This window comes from Rhipicephalus microplus, chromosome 1 (genome assembly GCF_043290135.1).
Source record: "Rhipicephalus microplus isolate Deutch F79 chromosome 1, USDA_Rmic, whole genome shotgun sequence".
In the NCBI taxonomy this organism is placed as follows: domain Eukaryota; kingdom Metazoa; phylum Arthropoda; class Arachnida; order Ixodida; family Ixodidae; genus Rhipicephalus; species Rhipicephalus microplus.
Window position 1 is genome coordinate 56,650,170 of NC_134700.1, and position 22,510 is coordinate 56,672,679.

General features: G+C 46.0%; 1 protein-coding gene across 1 annotated transcript in view; it reads right to left on the bottom strand.

The window, feature by feature from the left end:
• Nucleotides 1-11,659, bottom strand: part of LOC142765314 (rho GTPase-activating protein 20-like) — a 185,026-nt gene extending 173,367 nt beyond the window's left edge. Inside the window, exons 1-2 of the mRNA XM_075866076.1 lie at nucleotides 11,537-11,659; nucleotides 11,392-11,455 (exon numbers count right to left, since the gene is read on the bottom strand). Of these exons, the coding sequence (XP_075722191.1) occupies nucleotides 11,392-11,455; nucleotides 11,537-11,622 (150 nt within the window). The 5' untranslated portion in view covers nucleotides 11,623-11,659. The remainder of the gene's footprint in view (nucleotides 1-11,391; nucleotides 11,456-11,536) is intronic.
• Nucleotides 11,660-22,510: the final 10,851 nt, after the last annotated feature.

Here is a 22,510-nt window from a genome sequence, read left to right on the forward strand (position 1 = left end):
AGCAATACTTGTAGGACATTTATGGTTTTTATGCACTTGTTTTTTAAATACTTGGTGTGTGGTACGAAGGTTAGCTTAGTGTCAATTATTAGGCCTAAGAATTTATGTTCAGTATTAACAGCAAGACGTTGCCCATGCAGTTGAATATCGGGTTCCGAATGAATGCCTCTCTTTCTGGAGAACAAAACACACTAGCTTTTCTGTGCTTTCAGTCGGAACCGGTTTTCTTCTGCCCAATGGGAGACATTGTTCAAACCTAGATGAACCTGCCGCTCACACATGGCCAGATTACGAGACTTAAACCCAAGCTGGACGTCGTCGACATATGTGCATTAAAACATGTTTCGAGGAATGGACAAGGCAAAGAATTCATTTTGATAATAAAAGTGTGCAGCTAAGTACACCACCATGCGGCACTCCTGTTTTTCGGACAAATGCTTGGGAAAGAATGCTGCCCAATTGGACACAGAATGCCGGATTTGACAAGCAACTTTCGATTATGGTAAACATTCTGCCACGCACACTAAGTTGGTACAGGTCTCTTAATATTCCAAAGTGCCATATTGTATCGTAAACCGTTACGATATCGAGGAACACAGAGAGAAAATATTGTTTGTGGACGAAAGCGTCTCTGAACTGTGCCTCAATACGAACAAGGTGGTTGGTGGTGGACCTACCCTGTCGAAACCGTGCTGAAACGGGTCGAGCAATTTGTTTGTTTCAAGGAAATGTAAAAGTCGGCAGTTTATCATTTTTTCGAAAAGTTTGCACGAGCAGCTTGTAAGTGCAATAGGCCTATAACTCGAAACTGAAGAAGGGTCCTTGCCCTCTTTCAAAATGGGAATAATAATAGCCTCTTTCCAGGAAGTAGGAATAGTGCAAGAAAACCAGATAGCATTGTACAAACAAAGTAAGGTTTTTTGTCTTTTGATTGACAGGTTTTTTTAACATTTCGTAAACTACATGGTAAGAACCAGGGGCGGAATTAATGCACGAGTTTAGCGATGTTTCGAGCAGCTGCTAAGCTGTAAGCTTCGTTGTAGGCCTTGTATTTTCTACAATTGTGCTCTAGTTTCTGCTTTTCTATTCTTGTTTTGTATTTTCGGAAAGCATCAGTATAGTGTACCGAGCTAGACGCTTGTCCAAAGTGTGCGCCCAGGAAGTTCGCCTGATCTTCCAAGCTGTCACCCTGCGTGTTTACGAGTGGGAGTGGGTGCACTTGTCTTCCTGCTACCCTAGTAACCATGTTCCAGACATTAGCGTACTGGTTACATGAGTTGATACCTGTTAAATACTTTTACCAACTTTCCCTTCTGGCCTGCCGACATGTTCTCCTGCCTTGAGATTTTATTTTCTTAAAGCTGTCAAGGTTTCCCGCTGTCGGCGAGTTCCCCAGCTACCTCCGTGCCCTGTTCTGCCCCTTTCCCGCATTTCGACATTCGGTGTTCCACCATGGCACGCGTCGTTTGCCGGGCAGTCCAGATGTTCGCGGGATATACTTGGCTGCTGCGTCAGTAAGAAAAGCTGTGAAGTACTGCACAGCTTCATCTACGCCTAACCCGCATATGTCAGTCCAACTTAAGTGAGTAATGTTATCAAAATGTTCCCAGTATGCTCTGTTTACGAGCCATTTGGCAACATGTGGAGGACATTCTTATAATGTTGGTGTACTCAAAATAAAGGAAAGCGCCACGAACGGCGACACGCATCTTTAAGAAATGTGATTTCTACGCAGTATTGCATGTACACAAGATGTGGACGTCTATTCAATTTACACATTATCTTGCTTTGCACCAGATTCGCATGCTAATTACATTTCCGCCTAATAATTACAGCTATCCTTATCTGCGGAGTTTTCCGCATCATGCGGCTTTCCTTATCGCGGACCTTTCCGCATCAAGTGGCTTTGCTTATGAGCGGACCTTTCCACATCTTGGGCTTTCGTTATATGCGGACCTTTCCGTATCATACGGCTTTCCGTATTCCAATAATTGCGTATATGCGGAAACAATACGTACGGAACGTTTTAGTAGGGAGTGGCCCTAGTAGTAGCGTTGCAGGGACGCTTCTTTATTGGTTGCCCGCATAGCGCCACGAACCGCGACACGCTATCTCAAGACGCCGTATATTTTACAGAGCCGGCGTGACTGCCAACATAATAAACACGAGGAATGCAAGACGCCACCCCACGCATGTGTTTACAACTGAACAAAAAATGACTTCGTATAATTTCCGTCATGAGGCACTGCATGAGGGAGCACCCCCCCCCCCCCCCACATGACAGCAAAGCACACGCGAAGGCTAGGCGATGGGCGAGAGCAGGAAAGGGCAGGAGAAGAGTGTGGTGAATGGCTGGATTGGAATCATCTCGCTGGCTTTGATAAAGTGATGCGTTGCTGTAGCATTCATTCATTCGTCCTTGTGGCGAAACAATGCACAATAAACACTCAACTGCATCTGTAAATGCGCATTTCACTTTCGTATTTTACTGATTTCTTGAAAGAGGGGTCAGCTACTTTGTTAGTGTGTCCGGAAACCTCCATATGATTACGAGATACGCCTTAGTAGAGGACCCCAGAAGTATTGACCAACTGCGGTTCCGCACTTATATCTATCTGAGTAGACGGGCCTCGCCGTTAGCGTTCTGGAGTGTAGAAGTATCAATTTTCAGGCACTTAATAAGCAAATAAACGCACTTTAGCTTTGTATCCTGTTGTGAAAACGTTTCACTTTTAAGAGTAATGAAAAAATAACATAATTGTGCAAGCCGCGTCTCACCCGTCCATTACTATTGGAAAATTACCTTCTGAAGCAAGGTATTCTACTGGGGCCCGCTATCACCAACTTAGCATCATTTTACAACGCAAAACATCGCCAGGAATGATTTTTACCAATTTTGTTAATATTAATGTTGCATCTAATTCAGTTTAGTACCAGCAAATAACAAAAATGGCCATTTATTGACCGGAGCGTAGGTACAAAATCTTTGGGGGGAGGGGGGCACCTTGTGGAATGGTCAATATTTGCGCTGTATGCCATGGCGAAAAATATTGTTTTCAGGGGGGGAGACGCAGGGGTCTTGTCTGTCAGCCCCTGCCTACGCCACTTTTTATCGATGTCTAATAAAGGTAGAAGTGCAAAACGTTTTTTTTTTATTGCTTTCACAGACTGCGTTAATATGGAAGTGAAAATAGATTGGTTTATATAAATAGTATGCGCGTGCGTCACGCAGCACACTTCCGAAATGTGCCACCGTCATGCTCGAGTACCTGCCCACTCCGTCGCCTACCACTGCCGTGTTGTCTCCTCGTGCTTGCGCACGTTTAGTTCTGCCTCACGATGCAAGTTTGAAGACTGCTAGTGAGGCAAATTGATTTAGTTGTCCCCGAAGAGGGAGCAGAGCTTCGGGGGGTTTCTTCGCCGAAAGTTATTATCTAAAATTGAGAACGCACATTGCGATTTTCCGAAAAGTACCAGCGTGTTTGGCTGACGCGCATTAACAAAAAAAAACTACTTGAAGACACGTGGTGATATTTGCGTCTTCAGGTGTAACTTCATTCAGGGTAAGTGCCATATCCAAGCACTTACCTGCAAACAGAGATAGCTTACCAAGGTTCTGTACATACAAACTTGTCCGCGACCACTGCGTGCACAATCAGCGTGTCAAGGAGGTGGTTAGAATCGTGATTGCGATCGCGGAAATTCGGATATTGCATTGAAACGAACTGTAAAAATGGATGTGAAACAGTATTAGTTCACTTCAAAGTATAGCCTATCGGTTAGAGTTGGGGGTCAGGATTTTGAAAAATTGGCCAATAAATTCCCTAACATGGACTCCATAATTTTCAGGGACTCCGCTGTACACTAGCGTACAAAAAAGTAAAATACAAGGTGAAAAAGGTGTCAAAACATACGCGAAAAGAAGGTGATGACCGGCATTACCGAGGCACGCACCACGCGACGTTTCTGCCTCGCATAATATTTATTCCTCGGCTGTTTCCTCAAATTTTAATCAAAGAGCCTCAATATCAGCACTGTTTAAAACTTTTGGTATGGGGGGGGGGGGGGGGGCTGCTATTTTGGTGGCGTGGGCCGCAGCAATGTATTATTAATAATATTATATCTCTTGTAAATTTGCCTAGCTCTGCACGACTCACTTTCGATGGGAGCTGCTGCGCTTCGCTCATCCAGTCTTAAAATAGCGGCTCGAGAGACTTTGGGCTTTCATTTGTTCTTGGACCACACCATTTGTTGTGTTTGTAGTGAAAGCGAGATAATGGGCCCTCGTAGGTCGTGGCAGGCAGCCGATGTATGCGGTGGATGGTATATGTGTCGCACATCTTGATTTTCTGGTCTTGTATTGAGTGAACAAACGAGGCCTTTCTGATCCGATGAGCTCGTTAAAGTACGACAACAAAAACCACAATGCTTCACTTTCAACATCGTACACATCAACAGATGACGAGCCCCCAACAAACCACGCTGCAGCACGAGAACTGCCGTAGGTACCCAGGGAGGTACCCGGGCATGGCGGGAAAGAGCGACAATGGCGGAAGTGACATCACATGAACAGTATGTATAGTGATCACAGCTGAGCTTTCAGGTCCCAAAGCGACTAAATGATTAAGAGAAACGCCATGCACACAAATATCAAGACGACTTGGTAATTTTCACAGAAACCTCTGTAGCTACCCTGTAGTTCCACGAAAATGCAGCCGCTGTGGCCGGAATTCAATCCTCCGACCTTCAGCCGAGCCCCGTAGCAACAAACTCATCTTGGTGGGTAAAAGATGCAGATAAAAAGCTTTTGGTTAAAGTTGCTGCGAGTAACGCAGATGTCATGTAAAGCACGGGTGATGAGCAGACGCACCGAAATCCGATATTGAATGAAACGCGTGAGCTCATTATTAATCACCGCGGCCAGCGGCATGACTCAACATCCTTTGCGGGTATGCACTCGAACTTGTGTAGGTCCCGCAGCATACATGACACAATACGTCCATTGCGTCTGAAATCTGAATAAAAGAAAGATTAACCACTACGCAATCGGCGGAACTGCAAAGGTTCCAATAAAGGAAAGCATGCGTGTACGTGTATACAAATACACATCTAACACATTGGCTTCCAGCATAGAACTCTGGCCTAAATTCGCGTGGTTCACATGCCAATACAGCCTAAGTGCGGCTTTCAAAAAGATGGAAAGGCATTCTGTGCCCGCTCGGACGAAGATGGACACAGACTGCTAGTGCTCGTGACATGGTTTCTTGCTCTCGTAGGTGACGAAGTGTGTGAACTTCTGGTGAATTTTGACATTTCCGGCATCTTCAAGGTTAATTGTGAATGCGTCTTTAGAGATTTGTGTTCACTCCATGAGACTCACATGTGGAGCGTTCATCACCACGGCGTGTCTCACAGCCCTCCCCCCCAAAAAAAAATCACAGCATATCCACGGAGTGCATGAAGATGAGTGGGGCGAAGCATCCGTCCGTCCGTTCGTTCTTGCTTCCGTCCATCTGCGCGTATGTCTGTGCAATTGTCCATGCGTCCATCCGTCCGTCTGTCCGTGCATCAGTCCATGCGTCCATCTGTCTGTGCGTTCATCTGTGCATCCGTCCGTGCGTCCGTCCCTCCCTGCGTCTGTCCGTCCGTCCATTCATTCGTGCGGGCGTCCGTGCATCTGTCTGTCTGTCCATCTATACATCCGTCTGTCCATCTAGTGAAAACTCTGCCACCTCACATCTTTTCATCATATATTGAGCGTATAGAGGTGCCACCATCAAGCGGACATTCCAAGGAATAAAGGAGAGGTGGCAATTATGCACTTTCTTACGGCCTGCGATTCGTGTCTACTTCCAACCTTTCACCACTTATAGCTCATGGCTATAATCTGCTATATACTAGTTCACTATATCCATGGCTCTGCGGACCAACCCTCGATAAACCTTGTTTAAACCAAGGAGGTTACGCCCATCGAGTTTAACGTGGCAACCCTTTCTAGTCAGATAGTGCCGAACATGCGTCCTCCTGATACCAGTTTTTGAAGAAGTCTTTCTTAAGAACATTCGACGCAATAACTTTGATCTGTCTTTCTGTCTGTACATTTGTCTATTTGTCCGTCTTTAACGATACCGCCACCAACGTCCAGTTATCGTGTTCTTTAAGGACTACAACGAAAATAAAATCTTAAAAACGCGCACAAACACAAAGGGTCTGACGTATCAATACAAATTAGCTATTCGAAAGAGACTCTCAGAAAAAGAAAGCTTTTGTGGGAAAGCGCAAGGTTTGAAAAAGGTCGGGCAAGAAAGTAACCCTCAGTTACGACCAAATTCATGTACACCGAGATACGCACAAATAGGACGATGCAAAGAACACTAGGGTTAAAATCACCAGCCAAAAAAGCCGCCCACCTAGTCCCTCACTCGTGACTCCTGTTGATAAAGAACTACGAATTTTGAACTTGAACGCTCGTAGTATTGACAACAAGGCGCAGAAATCAGACGCGTTAATTTTAGGCTACAATCCACATGTGGTTGTTCTAACTGAGACTTGGTTGCGGCCTGAAATTTGCGATGAGGACGTATTTCCGCTGTCATATCGGGCATATCGACGAGATAGAGCTTTTAGAGGAGGCGGTGTTGCTATCCTTGTCAGACATGACATAAAATCTTTTCTATTACATCAGATTCAAGACCACGAAAGTGTCATTATAAAAATTTCTTTTTGTGGACGATCATTCGCCGTTCTTGCAGTTTATTGCGCACCCGATTCACCGCCCGATTTCTTTCGGTCACTTTACGATTACATGAACACATGCAGGCATGATAAGGCAATACTAACAGGCTATTTCAACTTGCCAGGAATATATTGGAGCTCTCCTTTTCTGAACACAAAAAACTATGAGCATGCGTCGTACCTCTTTGATATTATGATAAGCCAAAACATGCATCAAATGGTTACCCAACCGACACGGGTGCATGGCGCAAGTGCATCCTTGCTTGACCTGGTTTTTATAACGAGATCAATTGAACTTTTTTCTGTATCGGTCGACCCTGGCCTTTCGGATCACGACATGGTTTATTTTTCTTGTCCCGTGGAGGCTGTTAGCACTACGCACCATGCCAAATCAATCACTGTGAAAAACTTTTCGCGTGCAAATGACGAGAGTGTTCTGGACCACCTCGATCTTTCCCTCAGCTGCTTTCAAGCAACTGACCCTGAAGTATTGTGGAACAAATTCAAAAAGATATGCCTGCATTTGCTAAGAATAATTTTATTCCTAGCAAATTAAAACACGCGTGATACAATTCCTTGTATCACGCGAAATGTCTTGCTCATGAAAAGGAAACTAAAGCGGCTTAAAGGCAAGGGTGCTCCACGCAATATTACTCTTTCTGCCCGGGACACACTGAACGAGGCTGTGAGGATAGCTAAGTTTAGATACTTTCAGGATACTCTACCCAACTTTGTTGAAAAAACAGGTCACTGACCAATGTCAAACAAAACAATGACGTTTCGGGACCCGTACGGGTCCCTTGTTCACAATGGAATGACGGCTGAGCAACAGGTTTCTTATGTAACGTTGAGCGCATGACGCAAAGTCCGGGAGTACACGTGGTTTAGTGTGCCAGATGATCTATTGATTGTGTTACTTGTCGTCTGAATGAACTACAACTTTATTCTACTACTCAACTTTATTACGTCTCTACTCAACTTTATTACGTCTCTACCCAACTCTACCCAACTTTATTACGTCTACCCCACAAACAGTTTGGAACTTTTTGAGCAAAAAGACCAATTATGTTGAGCAAATAACACATGAAGGAGAAACTATTGTCGACAAGAAATCTATTGCTAATCATTTCAATTTGCCCTTCCATAACGTTTTTTCACCCTTTAACGAGCCACTGCACCAATTTTCTCAAAGTAATGACGACGTTCCAGATATTTTATCTTTACCCGGTACTATTTTGTTGCTCCTGAATTTCAAAACTAAAACTTCAACCGGTCCTTATCAAATTCCCAACACTTTTTTACGACGATATGCCGAGATGCTATCAGAATGTTTTATAATCATTTTCCGCGCTTCCATCCGTTCCGGCCGCTTGCCTCGCGACTGGAAAGTGGGACGCATTGCTCCAGTGCACAAAAAGGGTGACAAAGATTTGGTGCCAAACTATCTTCCAATTTTTATAACGTCTTCGTCTTTCAAAGTGCTTGAACATATCATAGCTAAATTTATTATAACGTTTCTTAATGAAAATAACATACCTCCGCATGTTCAGCATGGTTTCAGGAAAGTATTATCCACACAAACGCAGTTAATCTCTGTTGTGCACAGTTTTTCACAAATTTTAGATAAGGTAGGTCAAGTTGATGTCGTCTTTTTGGATTCCACGAAGGCATTCGATCTTGTTCCTCATGATAAGCTTATTCAAAAACTGGAATTGATTGGCCTTCCAGAATTTATAATTTCGTGGATTTCTTCGTATTTGTCTGACCGCGTTCAGTTTGTAAGCATTGCCGGTAAATGCTCTGACCCGCTCCCTGTAACTTCTGGCGTTCCCCAAGGGAGTGTACTTGTGCCTTTATTATTTTCATTTATACTAATGACATTGTTGATACTGTTTCCTCGCCGGTTCAGATCAGACTGTTTGCTGATGATTGTGTGCTGTTTAATGAAATAACTTCCTATGACGACTAGATATTGCTAAGCACTAACCTCCAAATTATCTTTGCGTGGTGCGAGCAATGGAAGATGAGGTAAACACAGACGAAACCGTATTAAGGCGAGTCACCAACAAAAAAAAATATTTTGCCATTTATATATCAATCCTGTCCCCAGACACTAGCTCAGGTTGTTGAGTATAAGTACCTTGGTGTCACTCTAACCAACGACCTCAGCTGAAATAAGCACATCTCTAATATTTGCGCGTCGTCTTTCCGTAAACTTGGTCTTTTTGAGACACAAACTAAAGCATACTCCTTCTACAGTATAAAAACTAACTTATTTGACTGTTATATGCCCCTCATTGGAATATGCCTCAATCGTCTGGGACCCATACACAAAAAGAAACATTGAGGCTCTCGAACTAATTCAATGCAAAGCGGTCCGTTTTATTTACTCTAAGTACCGAAGAACTGATCCCCCACAAACCTTATGTAATAAAACAGTATAGCCACACTTGAAAAACGTCGTAAAGCTCACAGGCTCAAATTTCTTTTTTTTTTGAATAACAACAAGTTGTCAGTAAACCGTGATTTGTATCTGAAACCGCTTACGATAAGACAAACCCGGCATCGACAAACTCATTCATTAACACCGTATTTCGCCAGAACAAACATATTCAAATACTCGTTCTTTCCTCGAACCATAAACGACTGGAACTGCCTACCTCAATCGTTAACCAGCTCTGTAGAGGCACTTGAGCGTATTTAACTATAACCTATGATATATCTTTTTGTATCTTTTGTATATGATATATCTTTTTATTGTTCTTACTGTTTTACACCTATGTGCAATGCTATGATCTTTCCCCTCCTGCTGGGGCCCTTAAATTGGCTTGCAGTATTCTATAAATAAATAAATAAATAAATAAATAAATAAATAAATAAACAAATAAATAAACGGCATCAGACGATACTCCGAACGACCAACCCTATCCGAAGCACCCACCACATTGCTCAACGTTTAGCCTTCATTCTTGTGTGATTGTCAATAAAAAAACAATTATTGCGCATATCTGAGGCACCATAACAACACTTCATTATTCTGTATGTGTGTCTTTTTACTAGAAAAGGCACACATAAGTAATGCTAATAACCATAGCGCTTATCACGCTGCGCTGACGATGCAACTAAGTCCTATAGATGCAACGCTTGCACGAAAAGGTAGGCGTTTTCAACGCTTCGCTAATACGAGACGGTGGTGGCACCTACCCGTCGCCTTGCGTTCTACACCTTATCACCTCCGAGACGGGCGCGCATGCCGCGCGCTTCGTTTTCCAAGATAACCGCCAGATAGCGCTGATGTCTCACGTGTGACGTGACTGGATGCGCTCGTTCGCCTCCGCTTCACGCTCGAGGCACTCTAACGCAGCGCCTCCAAAATACCATTCACCAATTTTCTTGCACAGAACATCAAATGAACGTTTTGTTTACTCTCTCTAGGCGCAAGACTATCGTCTTTCGGTGACATTTGCAGTGTAACGTGAAGATACGGGGCCGATTTTTTTAGTGACCATCAAATTCTACACAAAAATACTGGAGATTAAGACTCTGTGAGTTATTTCATCAGGAGGAACAATCATTTGATTTATGATTAACGTGCGTGGGTTTCCTCCTCAATAAAAAAAAGTGCGCGCGTGCCGCTCTTTTAGTCTGGCCGTGAAGGTGGCTACCTACTACTACGACGACTACATATATCGTGGACGCATGACCCACGGCATAAGAAGCTTCGCCCCCAAAAGCCAAGTCTCCGATTTTTAGTAGCCCAAGTATAGGCACATAGCTAACTCGCCGAAAATTACGCCAAAAATTTTGTTTCTGTAGCCCAAGTTCACTATGTATAGCCAAACCTGGCAACACTGTGCATTTGCCTGGCGGCGGGCGAGCACCGGGCGAAGGCAAGCTACCGGGAAAGGGGCTGTCACGGGCGCTCATTGAGGATCGGTGGAGCACCATGACGTGTCCTAGCGTGACGTAAAGAGATGGGGTTTTGTGCGGGCATGTTTGGACACGGTGCCTTCTTCCCTCCTTTCAATAATCACTCAATCAATCTTTGGAGGAAAAACATGTGCATGGCTCACGCCAGACAAAAAAGCCTGGCAGCCAAACGAGGATGGCCATATTCCCGGTGCTCGAGCCGCACGCGGCCAGCATCTGAGGATCGAAGCTCCAAAGCGGTGGGCGCGCTCGATTCACACAGATGGTAAATCACAACGTATAGTTTGTCTTCACTAGCAACCTATATCTAAATGAAGGCTGAATTGTCACCCCTGTTGAAGTTGTATTGAAGTGATTCATTCACAAGACTCTATTCATCAAATTTTAACCACCAAAATGGGGGTAGTTCTTCAAATAAAATGCTTGAAATGCGCCACGTTGCGCAACACAATCATTTGTGAGGTTGCCGCATTACCACTTTGATGTCCTTCAACTGTGACACTTAAGACATTACCACTTCAGTGCAACTTTTCTATGTACCCCATCTTTCTTGCCCCTATTTCCCCACCACCAGGGCTGGGTAGCAAACCAGATGCCAATATTTGGTTAGCCTTCCTACCTTCCTTTTACTATGTATCTCTCTTTCTCTAGAATTCACGCATTTTGACAGCGATCAAGGTGAATAAAAATCTAAACGAAACGCCACTGCGACAAAAGAAAGCTCACCTTGAGCACTGGTGGCAGCTTGTTGTTCAGGCATACATCTTGCAGAGGTAAACCAAAGGGCAGCCTTCGAAGAACGCCACGTGGAAGCCAATCAAATTACTTGTCTCCTGAACAAACACGCCTGCACATATAATAATATACTTACGCTTTTTGTGGTGTGCTGAAGATGCCAGGCGGACTGCCGAAAATTCTGTGCACGACGGCCTGATTATCCTTAGCGCAGCAAGACATGGTGTTGTGGCCGTCGTTTATGAATGGCTCGCACAGATTTAGGGTGGAAAATTCTTTCTTCGGTTGAGCCCACTACAAGGACTTGACCAAGAAGCTACACATGAAAATAAAGCAGGGTGATAACTACTTAATTTCGAAATAAAGCCAATTTAGATAGTTCTCTGCTAATTTATTCATTGTTTAGCAGTAATACAATAATTTGAGATGCATGGTCAGCAACTTCACGTCTTTGAGTAATACGAAATATATTGATTACAAGGCTTTACGTAAGAATGTATTATTTGTTGTTGCAGCCACAAAGCAGATAATGTTTTTGCGATCGAGAGTTATTTTTTTATGTTATAGATAGCTGGCTGAAAAAAACAATGCCTGATATTTTTATTTATGTTCTATACTGTAAGCCCTGTCGGCCTCACGGTATCGCAAACAGCATAAAACGTGCACAAGCAGCATAGTGCAACACCACAATAGAAACTTAAAAAACAGAACTATGCACAGCGCTAAACAATCGTTACGTGGTTTCGACGGATGGTAAGAGAACATAGTAGGACATACCCTAAAATGCACCTCAGACTAGAAGTGATGGGGTTGACGTTGTTTGTGAGCTGTGTTGTGGCTGCGGTTCTTATCTAATTTCTCTTTTTTAGCAAACGTTGTATAAAAATTTCTATTATAAGGTCAGTGTGGCCAATCTACCTTGTGGGTATGAGCCAAGATCTTCTAGGTGACAAGACAAAACAAGGACTGTCTGCTGTTATTTCCGCGTAACAATTTGGTGGAAGTGCTAGGTGCTCTTTTGACGACGGAGCTACGCAGTGGACACCTTCCTAAGCCTGCCACCATGGCTCCGGGTGGAGACACGCCTTCGCCACCTACCTCGGCAGCGACAGAACCTGGTAGGTCGCTTTAATGCAACCCCGTGATCCTGGTACCTTTACTGAAGAAAACAACGTGAATGTGGACAAGTGGTTCAGTATGTACGAGCACGTCAGCAAGCAATATGGCGGGGACCCAGCCAATATGCTAGAAAATGTCATAGTCTATCGTCACAAGACTCCTCGTATCTTGTTCGAGACCCATGAGCAGGAAGTCACAAACTGGTAAATGTTTAAACGACGGCTCTGCGACCTTTTTGGCAACCCGTTCGGTCAACAGCTTGATGCTCGAAACCAATTGACCGTACGTACACAGATGTCCACCAAGGCGTCTCTCATAATCATATAGTGGTTTTGGGATGTTAAACCCCACATATCAATCAATCAGATGTCCACCGAGCCCTGTTGGACTTACATGCAAGACGTGTTAGCCTTGTGTCAGAAGGCCGATCCCAACAAGCCTGAGGCTGACAAGATACCACACATTTTGAAAAGTATCACCGACAATGTGTTCAGTCTACTTGTTTTACAAACGTAACGGCCATGGACACCACAATCAAAAAGTACCGCCGTCTCGAGCAGGCGAAGAGCCGACGTACTTTGCACCAGTTCCGCCGCCTACCCAACACTGTTGCAACCTCGTCTTGCGAAGCCACCCCTTGTGAGCCGTCCACAGCTTCATATGTGACACGCATTGTGAGACGTGAGCTCGAGGCCGCTTACCCAGCTGCCAATAAATCAATGTTGCCCGACACCTCGACGCCCGCTGTTTCCTTGATACAGCTTGCTGTCCACCAGGAACTTGCCAACCTTGCTCTCCTGTCCACTGTGTGCGCCATGGGTAATACTGATCCCTCAGTTGTTTCCGCCGACATGAACCACCACCATCCGTACTCTTTTCGAACCACGACATCGTCTGAATGGCTAACAGTGGATTATAAGCAAATCTGCTTCCACTGTGCTCGTGTGGGACACATAGCTCGTTATTGCCGCAGCCATATGCCATCTACACCTTTTGGCCCGTACGCCACTTACCGTAACTCATTCCGTTCAACGAACCACCGTTATCCAACCCGCCATGAGTGTTCAGAATTTACTGCTCCTGAAGACTCCTGCCGCCCTGCCCCGTCATCGTGATCGCCTCAAAGTAGCCCTTCTCGTTCAAATACGCGTGACCGCTCTCCCTCACCGTCGTTTAACCGGCGCATGTCCACGGAAAACGAGGCTGTGCAGCTTCTGTAGGTGAAGAAACCCTGTCAACCTTACCCAAAAATCCTCTGTCGCCCTTACGTTTAAACCAGAACAATTTTGAAGTATATGCTCATGGTGCACCAGTTGAAGCTTTGATTGTTACGGGTGCTCTCGTCTGTATTATGAGTTCGAAATTTCGTCGTCGCATGAAGAAAGTCGTCACACCCCCCTTGATCAGTGTCGTACAAGTTGTGGATGGCGCAACAGTCATTGTAATCGGCGTGTATATATCTCAACTTACTGTAGCCTGTCATCAAGTGGTCGTCCTTTTTACCGTCACTGAAACAAGTTCACATGACCTCATACTTGGCCTCGATTTCGTTGCCGCCAATTCTGTTCTAATTGATTGCTCCACTAGCGTGCTCCTGCTTGAACTGCCACAAGTCAGTGACGCCTCGTGCCAACCTGCACGCCAATTACAATGCAGCGACCTTGTTCACCTGTCCTCGAAAACTGTGACGTACGTCGATTACCTGTGTTCGCCAACTATGCCGGGTGGTGACTGTTACGCTACGCCTCTGACCGACATACTCCTTGCGCATAATGTTGCAGTTTCGTACAAGGTGCCCAGCATCACCGCTAACAGAACTTGTCTACCACTTGTAAATTTCGACTTCATGAATCAAGTGCTTCCACAAGTCGTTTCGGTAGCCCACCTTTGTCGGTTTCTAATTTACCAACCGACGTTTTTGCCTTAGACACCCGTGTATCAATGCAGCGCACTCCCCTCTCAGCACATACGGTCAGCCATCAACTTGTAAACATGATCGCCACTGATCTTCCGCCTTCGCAAGTTGAAGCCCTCCAGTGCCTTCTTGAGGCTTACCAGAATATTTTTTATTTCGGTGACCAACCTTTTGGGCAGACGTCCTTCGTCCAGCATAGCATACACGCAGTTGATGCCAACCCTGTTCGCCACTGTCCCTACAGAGTGTTTCTGACCAGAGCGTCATTCAGAAAGAGGTGAAGAAGATGTTAGCGAAGAACATTACTGAACCATCCTCCAGTCCATGGACATCCCTGGTGGTTTTAACTAAAAAGAAGGATGGATCGTGGCGACTTCTGTAGAGTACACCACCACCTTAACAACATCACGAAAGAACACATCTATGCTCTGCCGGAAATGAACGACGCCTTTGATTGCCTGCATGGTGCCACCTACTTCTCTTCTCTTGACCTTCGTTCTGATTATTGACAGATTGCTGTGGACCCCATGGACCAAGAGAAGGCGGCTTTTGTAACACCTAATGGCCTCCAAGGTCATGGCTTTCAGCTTATGTAATGCCCCCGCCACATTCGAACGAATGATGGGGCTCTCTGCTCCATGGATTCAAGTGGTCTAGGTGTCTTTGTTATCTGGTTGACGTAATTGAGTTTCTCCCACTTTGAAAGCACACCTTGAGAAACTGTCCAAAACTTTTGGTGTATTCCGTCTCACCAAACTTCAACGGAATTAATCTAGGTGCCGGTTCAGTCGCGCCGCATTACAATACTTGGGCTCAATGCTGACGCTAGTGGTGTACAATCTGACCCAGAAAAAAGTTCAAGCTGTAAAGGATTTTCCTATGCCGAAAACCACCAGATATGTCCGAAGCTTTGTGGGCCTCTGCTCCTACTTTCGGCGAATAATCAAGAACTTTGCGGAAATTCCTCAGCCCCTAACAGATTTACTGACACAGGATGCGAATTACACCTAAGGTCCCTCTCAAGCAGCAGCTTTCTACTATCTCGCCAGTTTGCTTACCTCTTGTGTTTTGCCCACTTTGACTCTATCACTGCGCTCGAAGGCCGCACCGATGCCAGTGGTTTCGGAATAGGCACTGTCTTGTCTCTGCGACAACGCGGGCAGAATGGCATGATAGCTTATGCTAGTAGGCTGCTGGCTCCCCCCCTCCCCCCTCCCCCCCCCCGAGGCAGAATTGTTCTATCACAGAGTGCTAATGCCTCTGTGTGGGCCGCCGCAAAATTTCGCCCTTACCTACACGGCCAACCATTCATAGTTCTCACCGACCACCACGCTCTCTGCTGGATCGCTTCCCTGAAAGAGCCCAGAGGTCATCTCGTTCGCTGGGCACGCTGCTTCCAAAATTATTCTTATGCCGTAGTGTATGAGTCAGGAAGACTGCCCGAAAATGTGGATTGCCTGTCACGCTACCCTGCGGCAGAATGGGACTCTACGAGCACTGATTCCGTTGACTGCGTCCTTTCCATCTCCAAGCTGCTTCATTTCGGTGACGAGCAGGGTCGTGAACTGGATATCAGTCGCTTAATGCAACAGCTCGAATCCTCACCATACGACGCTTGTGTTCGCATGGTATGTATCTTAAGGAACCACATCACATATCGGCGCAATTTATCGGCTGCAGGTCACGACCTACTTCAGGTAATACCAAAGTACCTGTGCTCCACAGTCCTCTGCAAGCTCCATGACGCGCCAACCGCGGGTCACCTTCGTGTCTCTCGCACATTCGACCGTGTGTGCCGCTGCTTCTACTGGCCTGGCCTTTCGCGCTTTGTACGTCGTTATGTCGACGCTTGCGAAATAAGCCAGCGCCGCAAGAAGCCGTCAGGACTCCCTGCCGAATATCTTCAGCTTATCGGCATCCCATCTGAGCCCTTCTTTCGTGTCGGTTTAGACCTTCTCGGTTCCTTCGCAACATCCACCTCCCGAAACAAGTGGGCCGTGGTTGCTACAGCTTACGCGACCCGGTATGCAGTTACACGAGCCATGCCAACAAGCTGCGCTAGAGACGTCGTAGATTTTCTACTACGCGATCTCATTTTATAGCACGGAACCCTGCATCAACTGGTGACACCGAGGCCGTACGTTTCTTTCTAAAATGGTTGATGATATCCTGTGTTCCTGCTCCACCGAACATAAGCTCACGACATCTTACCACCCCCAGACAAACGGGCTTACAAAACGTTTACGCCGCGCCCTCGCGGACATGCTATCGAAATACGTCTCAGCCGATCATCGTGACTGGAACTTAGCACTAGCCTACGTGAGGTTCGCGTACAATTCCTCCCGGCATAGCACTGCCTGGTGCTCGCCATTTTACCTTTTGTTTGGACGTGAACCAACATTGCCGTTGGGTACCTTCTTACCGGCCGCTGCGCAGTCTACCTCTGAATATGCACGTGACGCTATTGCCCACGCCGACCACGCTCGCCAGCTTGCCTGCAGCAGATTACCGGCTTTCCAAGACAAGCAGAAGCATCGTTACGACGAGCAGCATCACTACGAACAATTTTCGATGGGTTCCATTGTTCTTCTTTGGTCTCCTACACGACATGCCGGCCTTTCAGAGAAGCTTCTTTTTCTTGTCACGGGCACACACCACGTGCTTCGATGAGTGACAGACGCTACATACGAAATTGTTCCTTATGATCCATCAACCTCTTCTGCTCTGTTGTCCCGGAACGTCGTTCATGTCTCAAGGTTCAAGTGTTACCACACTGCTCCTGATGTGGCCACGTATGCTCGCTGTGTCGGCGCTTTTGTCGCCTGAGGTTGTGTTACGTGGTTTCTGCTGACGGCAACGGGGCATAGTGGGACATACCCTGAAATGCTTTTCAGACTAGATATGAAGAGGTTGACGTTGTTTGTGAGCTGTGTTTTGGCTTCGTACTGTCTGCTGTTGTTTCCACGTAACAATATATATATATATAATACAACAGCATAGAAATGGTGTTATGGCGTTATGCATAACAAAAATTAATTCTATATTCTACACCAAATAACTAAAGCTTTACTTGGAAACTCGCGAGTGAATTCACACCAATAAACATTTTCGGGCTTCGTTTCGAATAGTCTTGAATTGTTTTGACGTCGAAAAATTGCTTGCAGACATCAAATATGGACACGTAGGGTATCTGTTGAAGGACCGATATGACCCACTGAGGTATTCTTTATTTATTTATCGTGAATACATTGAAAGGCTGACGACAAAAGCAGCAGCTTGACAGGCCCGTCAGCCCAATTCAAACGTCAGCAGCAGACGGCAGATATGCATTCTGTAGAAATTTACAGTAATAGACACAACACGCCAAAGTATCGCAATTCTATTGCGATAACAAAAATATGCAAGTAAAAAATATATGCACGCTAACAACTAAACAAAGAAACGATATTGTATTCGAAAAACATGGGAACGCTAGAAACAAGAAAAAGAGAAACGACGAGGCAATACTGAAACATACAAAAGTGCAAATAGTGTCAATTTACAAAAAAAAAGATGCACCGGTAAAAGAAAGACTGATAATAAAAAGTATACATATGAGCTACTGCACACAACAGAACAGGAATAAGCGCTTCAAAAAAAATGGTTACACCAATCAGGGTATCACCCACACTGAGATGCATATGCACAAAAATGTTACACATAGGAAAACCAACGGCTAGTAATTGAAGGCCCGAAAAATTGGATGCATAATGCATTAAAACGGTACACACAGGAAAAAAAGTAATGTTTGTTGTTGAAGGCGCGAAAAATTTGAGTAGCAAGGAGAAGGAGTAAAAAGAAGGTCTGTAACGAAGGTCCTCAAGGCAGAATCGATAGACACTTGGCGATAACAAAATGGGCGACGTAAAAAAAAGAAACGCACTGTTGCATGAAAGCCGCAAGTAAAGTCCGGGATGAATGTTTCGCAAACCATAATACAGTTGATAAAAAAATTCTAACCTGGCTATTATTTTGCGTGAGGCTAAACTTGAAAGGTTCACCCTGTCAATCAGTGCAGTGGCAGATTAAGCCTTTTTGTACTTAGAAAAAATAAAGCATGCACAAGACGCTGCACTCGCTTGATCTGATTTATTAGAGTTAGTCGGTACGGGTCCCACACTATACCCGCGTACACCAGTATGGGTCGAACAACCATAGTGCAAGCCTTGAATTTTAAATCAGGGCATGCTTGTTTTATATTACATCGGAACAATCAAAGCTTATGCTGAAATGACCCGCAAATGTTGCTTACCTGATCACTCCAACTTAAGTTATACGCGATGGTAACGCCTAAGTACTCTTCATTGCTCGCCGGATTCTCGTACTTATGATTTTGTAAGCAAATTGAGACGGTGATTGCTTTGTTGTGACACTCATGCAGGCTGAGTTGACTTCGATGCCCCTATGCAACTCAGCAATCGTAAACTTTGTTTAATGATTCATTTAAAAAAAGACTGTTCATGAGCGCTCTATATTTGACAAAACAGCAAACATTCGTCTGCAAAGAGGTGAACTTCAATGCATTTTAGCATCAATATCATTGACACATGGTAGAAATAACAGCGGTCCTATCACAGAATGTTACGCACCCCAGAGGTGACCGGCAAGCAATCTGAGTACTAGTCGGATATGTCCACAAATTGGCGCCTGTTACACGAGTACGCCTCTATCCATTTTACGACCTTGGGGTCGTAAAACGCCATATGTTTTCAGCTTTATGCCATATGCTTTCAGCATAAATGCGAAGCATTTCTTAGCAAGCTTGGGCGACTTTGGCCGTATCTATCTATCTATCTATCTATCTATCTATCTATCTATCTATCTATCTATCTATCATCTATCTATCATCTATCTATCTATCTATCTATCTATCCATCTATCAACATCTATCTATCTATCTATCTGTCTATCTATCTAGAGCCTACGACATTTAGCTCTCTTGGCTGTTACGATGAAGGTATCGATATCAGATTTGGTATGGCATAACATGACTGTATAGCGAGCATAGGTGATTAGTCATCAGATGAAAATCATGACATGTATGTCATGAAATGTTTGAGGATCTTACTGCTCTTGCAGTGGTTTCGTTCACATGACATATTGCAAAACTGGTATGGTATGACATGACAGCGTGGTAAACAAAAGTGGCAGACCCTAACGTTGATATTGCCGCATTCGACCTGCAGAGGAGAGCTCGCACAGCCAGAGAAGAAGACGAAGCTCTTGCCCGGTCCTCTTTACGAGCGCCTTTCATTTTTAATTAAAGTGAGCTCTTCTATATCGAACTCCTGCTGTGTCTGCGTCGTGACACTGGTGGAGGAGCTGGGTACATCTCCTGGACACCTTCCAACAGCCCCCGATCTAGTCCACAAAGACTTCCGCTCGTCGAAACACCCATTCACCGTGCCAGCCGCCGCCTGTTAGGCCTGAGCCCAGAGTTCGGTCCTTGGACGGAAAACATGACCGCGCCGGGAAGCAGTTGCCCCACCATGACGAGCCCAAGCACGACACAGGTGACTGTTTTCACCCCTAAAACTCCTGTGGACTTCCATGGCAACTCATATGAGGACGCAGATGACTGGCTTGAGGAGTTCGAGCGCACAGCCAACGTTAACGGGTGGAACGCCGCACAGAAGTTGGGGTACGTGTATTTCCCTCTTCAAGACGGGGCTCGCACGTGGTTCACGAATCGCGTGTGGTCAACGTGGGACGAGTTCCGGCGGAAGTTCCTGGACACCTTCGCAAACACCGAAAGGCGGGAGCATGCACAACGACTCCTTGAATCACGGATTCAAAAGCCCAACGAGTCTGTTGCTATGTTTGTTGAGGACATGGCTCGTCTCTTTCATCGAGCCGATCCCGACATGTCCGAGAACAGAAAGATCAGCCACCTCATGCGTGGTGTTAAAGAGCAGCTGTTTGCTGGTCTCGTACGGAACCCACCTTCAAACGTCGACGAATTTTCGAAGGAGGGGACCGCCATAAAACGCGCACTACAGCTACGGTACCACCAGTACGACCGTCCAAACAACAGCGGACAAATCAGCGCAACCGCCGTGACCACGGTGACTCCTGACGAGCGTTCTTTGCGTGACCTGATACGCGAAATTGTGCAAGAAGAGGTGAAGAAGATCGCCGCCACACCGAATGACTGCGCGATTGCGTCGGTCACGGAAGTTGTTCGCCAAGAAATAAGGCAAGCGCTTTCACTTCCCGAGCCGAACACTGAAATAGTTAGGCCAACATATGCAGATATTCTCCGTCGACAGCCTAGATCTAACGTGCCGCCACCTCAACAGTACCACCAGCAACAGCCGCCGACAGTGCCTTGGTACTACAGGGAAACGTCGACGCCGATGCGACCCCCACTCCGCAAAACCGACATATGGCGTACCCCTGACTACAGGCCCCTGTGCTTCCATTGTGGGGAAGCAGGCCACATCGTGCGGTATTGTCCTCATCGCGTTGCCGGGTATCAAGGATTTCCGTCCACTACCCCTCGGCGCTATTTCGACGGAAGACGCAACGTCTAAACGAGCGCGACAATCCCGCGAGACGTTTCTCCTGGGTTCCGGTCACGCTCGCCCTCCCCAGGTCATTTTCCCCGATCTAATAGAGGTAGCACCACGCACATGGCGAGAGGAAGGTCTCCCAGTCCACGCCGGGGAAACTAAAAGCAGCGACCTTAGGGGGGAAGGTTGCGAATTGCCGAAGATTTGAAAATCCCCCATTGCCGCCGCATGAAGTGCCACACATTTCGAATGAACCGACGAAAGACGAGATTGTCACCGCCGACATTACACTTTCAATTGACGGTCACGACGTGACCGCACTGGTCGACACTGGTGCGGACTTTTCAATAATGAGTGCGAATCTGGCCGACCAACTCAAGAAGGTAAAAATGGAATGGACGGGGCAGCAAATTCGAGGAGCCGGAGGCCAGCTGCTGACACCTACCGGAAAGTGCACCGCACGAATAAAGATCGGGGATTCATCATTCGTGGCAACCTTCATTATTCTTTCTAAGTGTTGTAAACAGGCCATCTTGGGTATGGATTTCCTGCGGGAGTACGGTGTCATTATAAATATACCGGACGGTGTACTGACCTTCTCAGCGGACCATAGCGCAGCGCTGCAGCGCAAGCCCATGCGCGTGATTGACGACGTGACCATGCCACCGTTGTCATGCCGCCTCGTCTCTGTCACGTGTAACACGCAGCATAGTGGAGAAGGTGTCGCGGAACAAATATCGACGCTTTTACTCTCTCGAGGAATCGCTATTGCCAGAAGTCTCGTCAGTGTAGTGTCTGGGCAAGCAGAGGTCCTGTTGACAAACTTCAGCAACGAGCGTCGACACATTGCAGAGGGTACCACAGTTGCATACTTCGAAGAAATTGTAGAATTCCGCGAGTGCTTCGCAGTACAACAGGCAGAGACGCCGGCCGCTTCAACACCACTGCCTGTCGACGTGAGCACAGATTTATCGCCAGCGCAGAGGCATAGTCTTCTAGATATTCTCGGCCAGTTTGAAGATTGTTTTTCGTCGACCTCGAGAGTAAATCAAACGCCACTGACGAAGCACCGAATTATAACGGAAGAGACGGCAAGACCAATTCGACAAAACCCATACCGCGTGGCACCGAAAGAACGCGAAGCAATCCAAGAACAAGTCCAGAAAATGCTCAATGATGACATCATTCAGCCGTCAAAAAGCCCTTGGGCATCACCGGTAGTGCTAGTTAAGAAGAAAGACGGCAGCTTACGCTTCTGTGTGGACTACCGCAAGCTGAACCGCGTGACAAAGAAAGACGTATACCCACTACCGCGTATTGACGATTCACTTGACAGGCTGAGGCATGCACGCTTCTTCTCGTCGATGGACCTGAAAAGCGGTTATTGGCAAATCGAGGTCGATGAGCGGGACAGAGAAAAGACTGCTTTTGTTACGCCTGACGGGCTTTACGAGTTTAAAGTCTTGCCCTTCGGATTGTGCTCAGCCCCAGCAACATTTCAGAGACTGATGGATACCGTCCTATC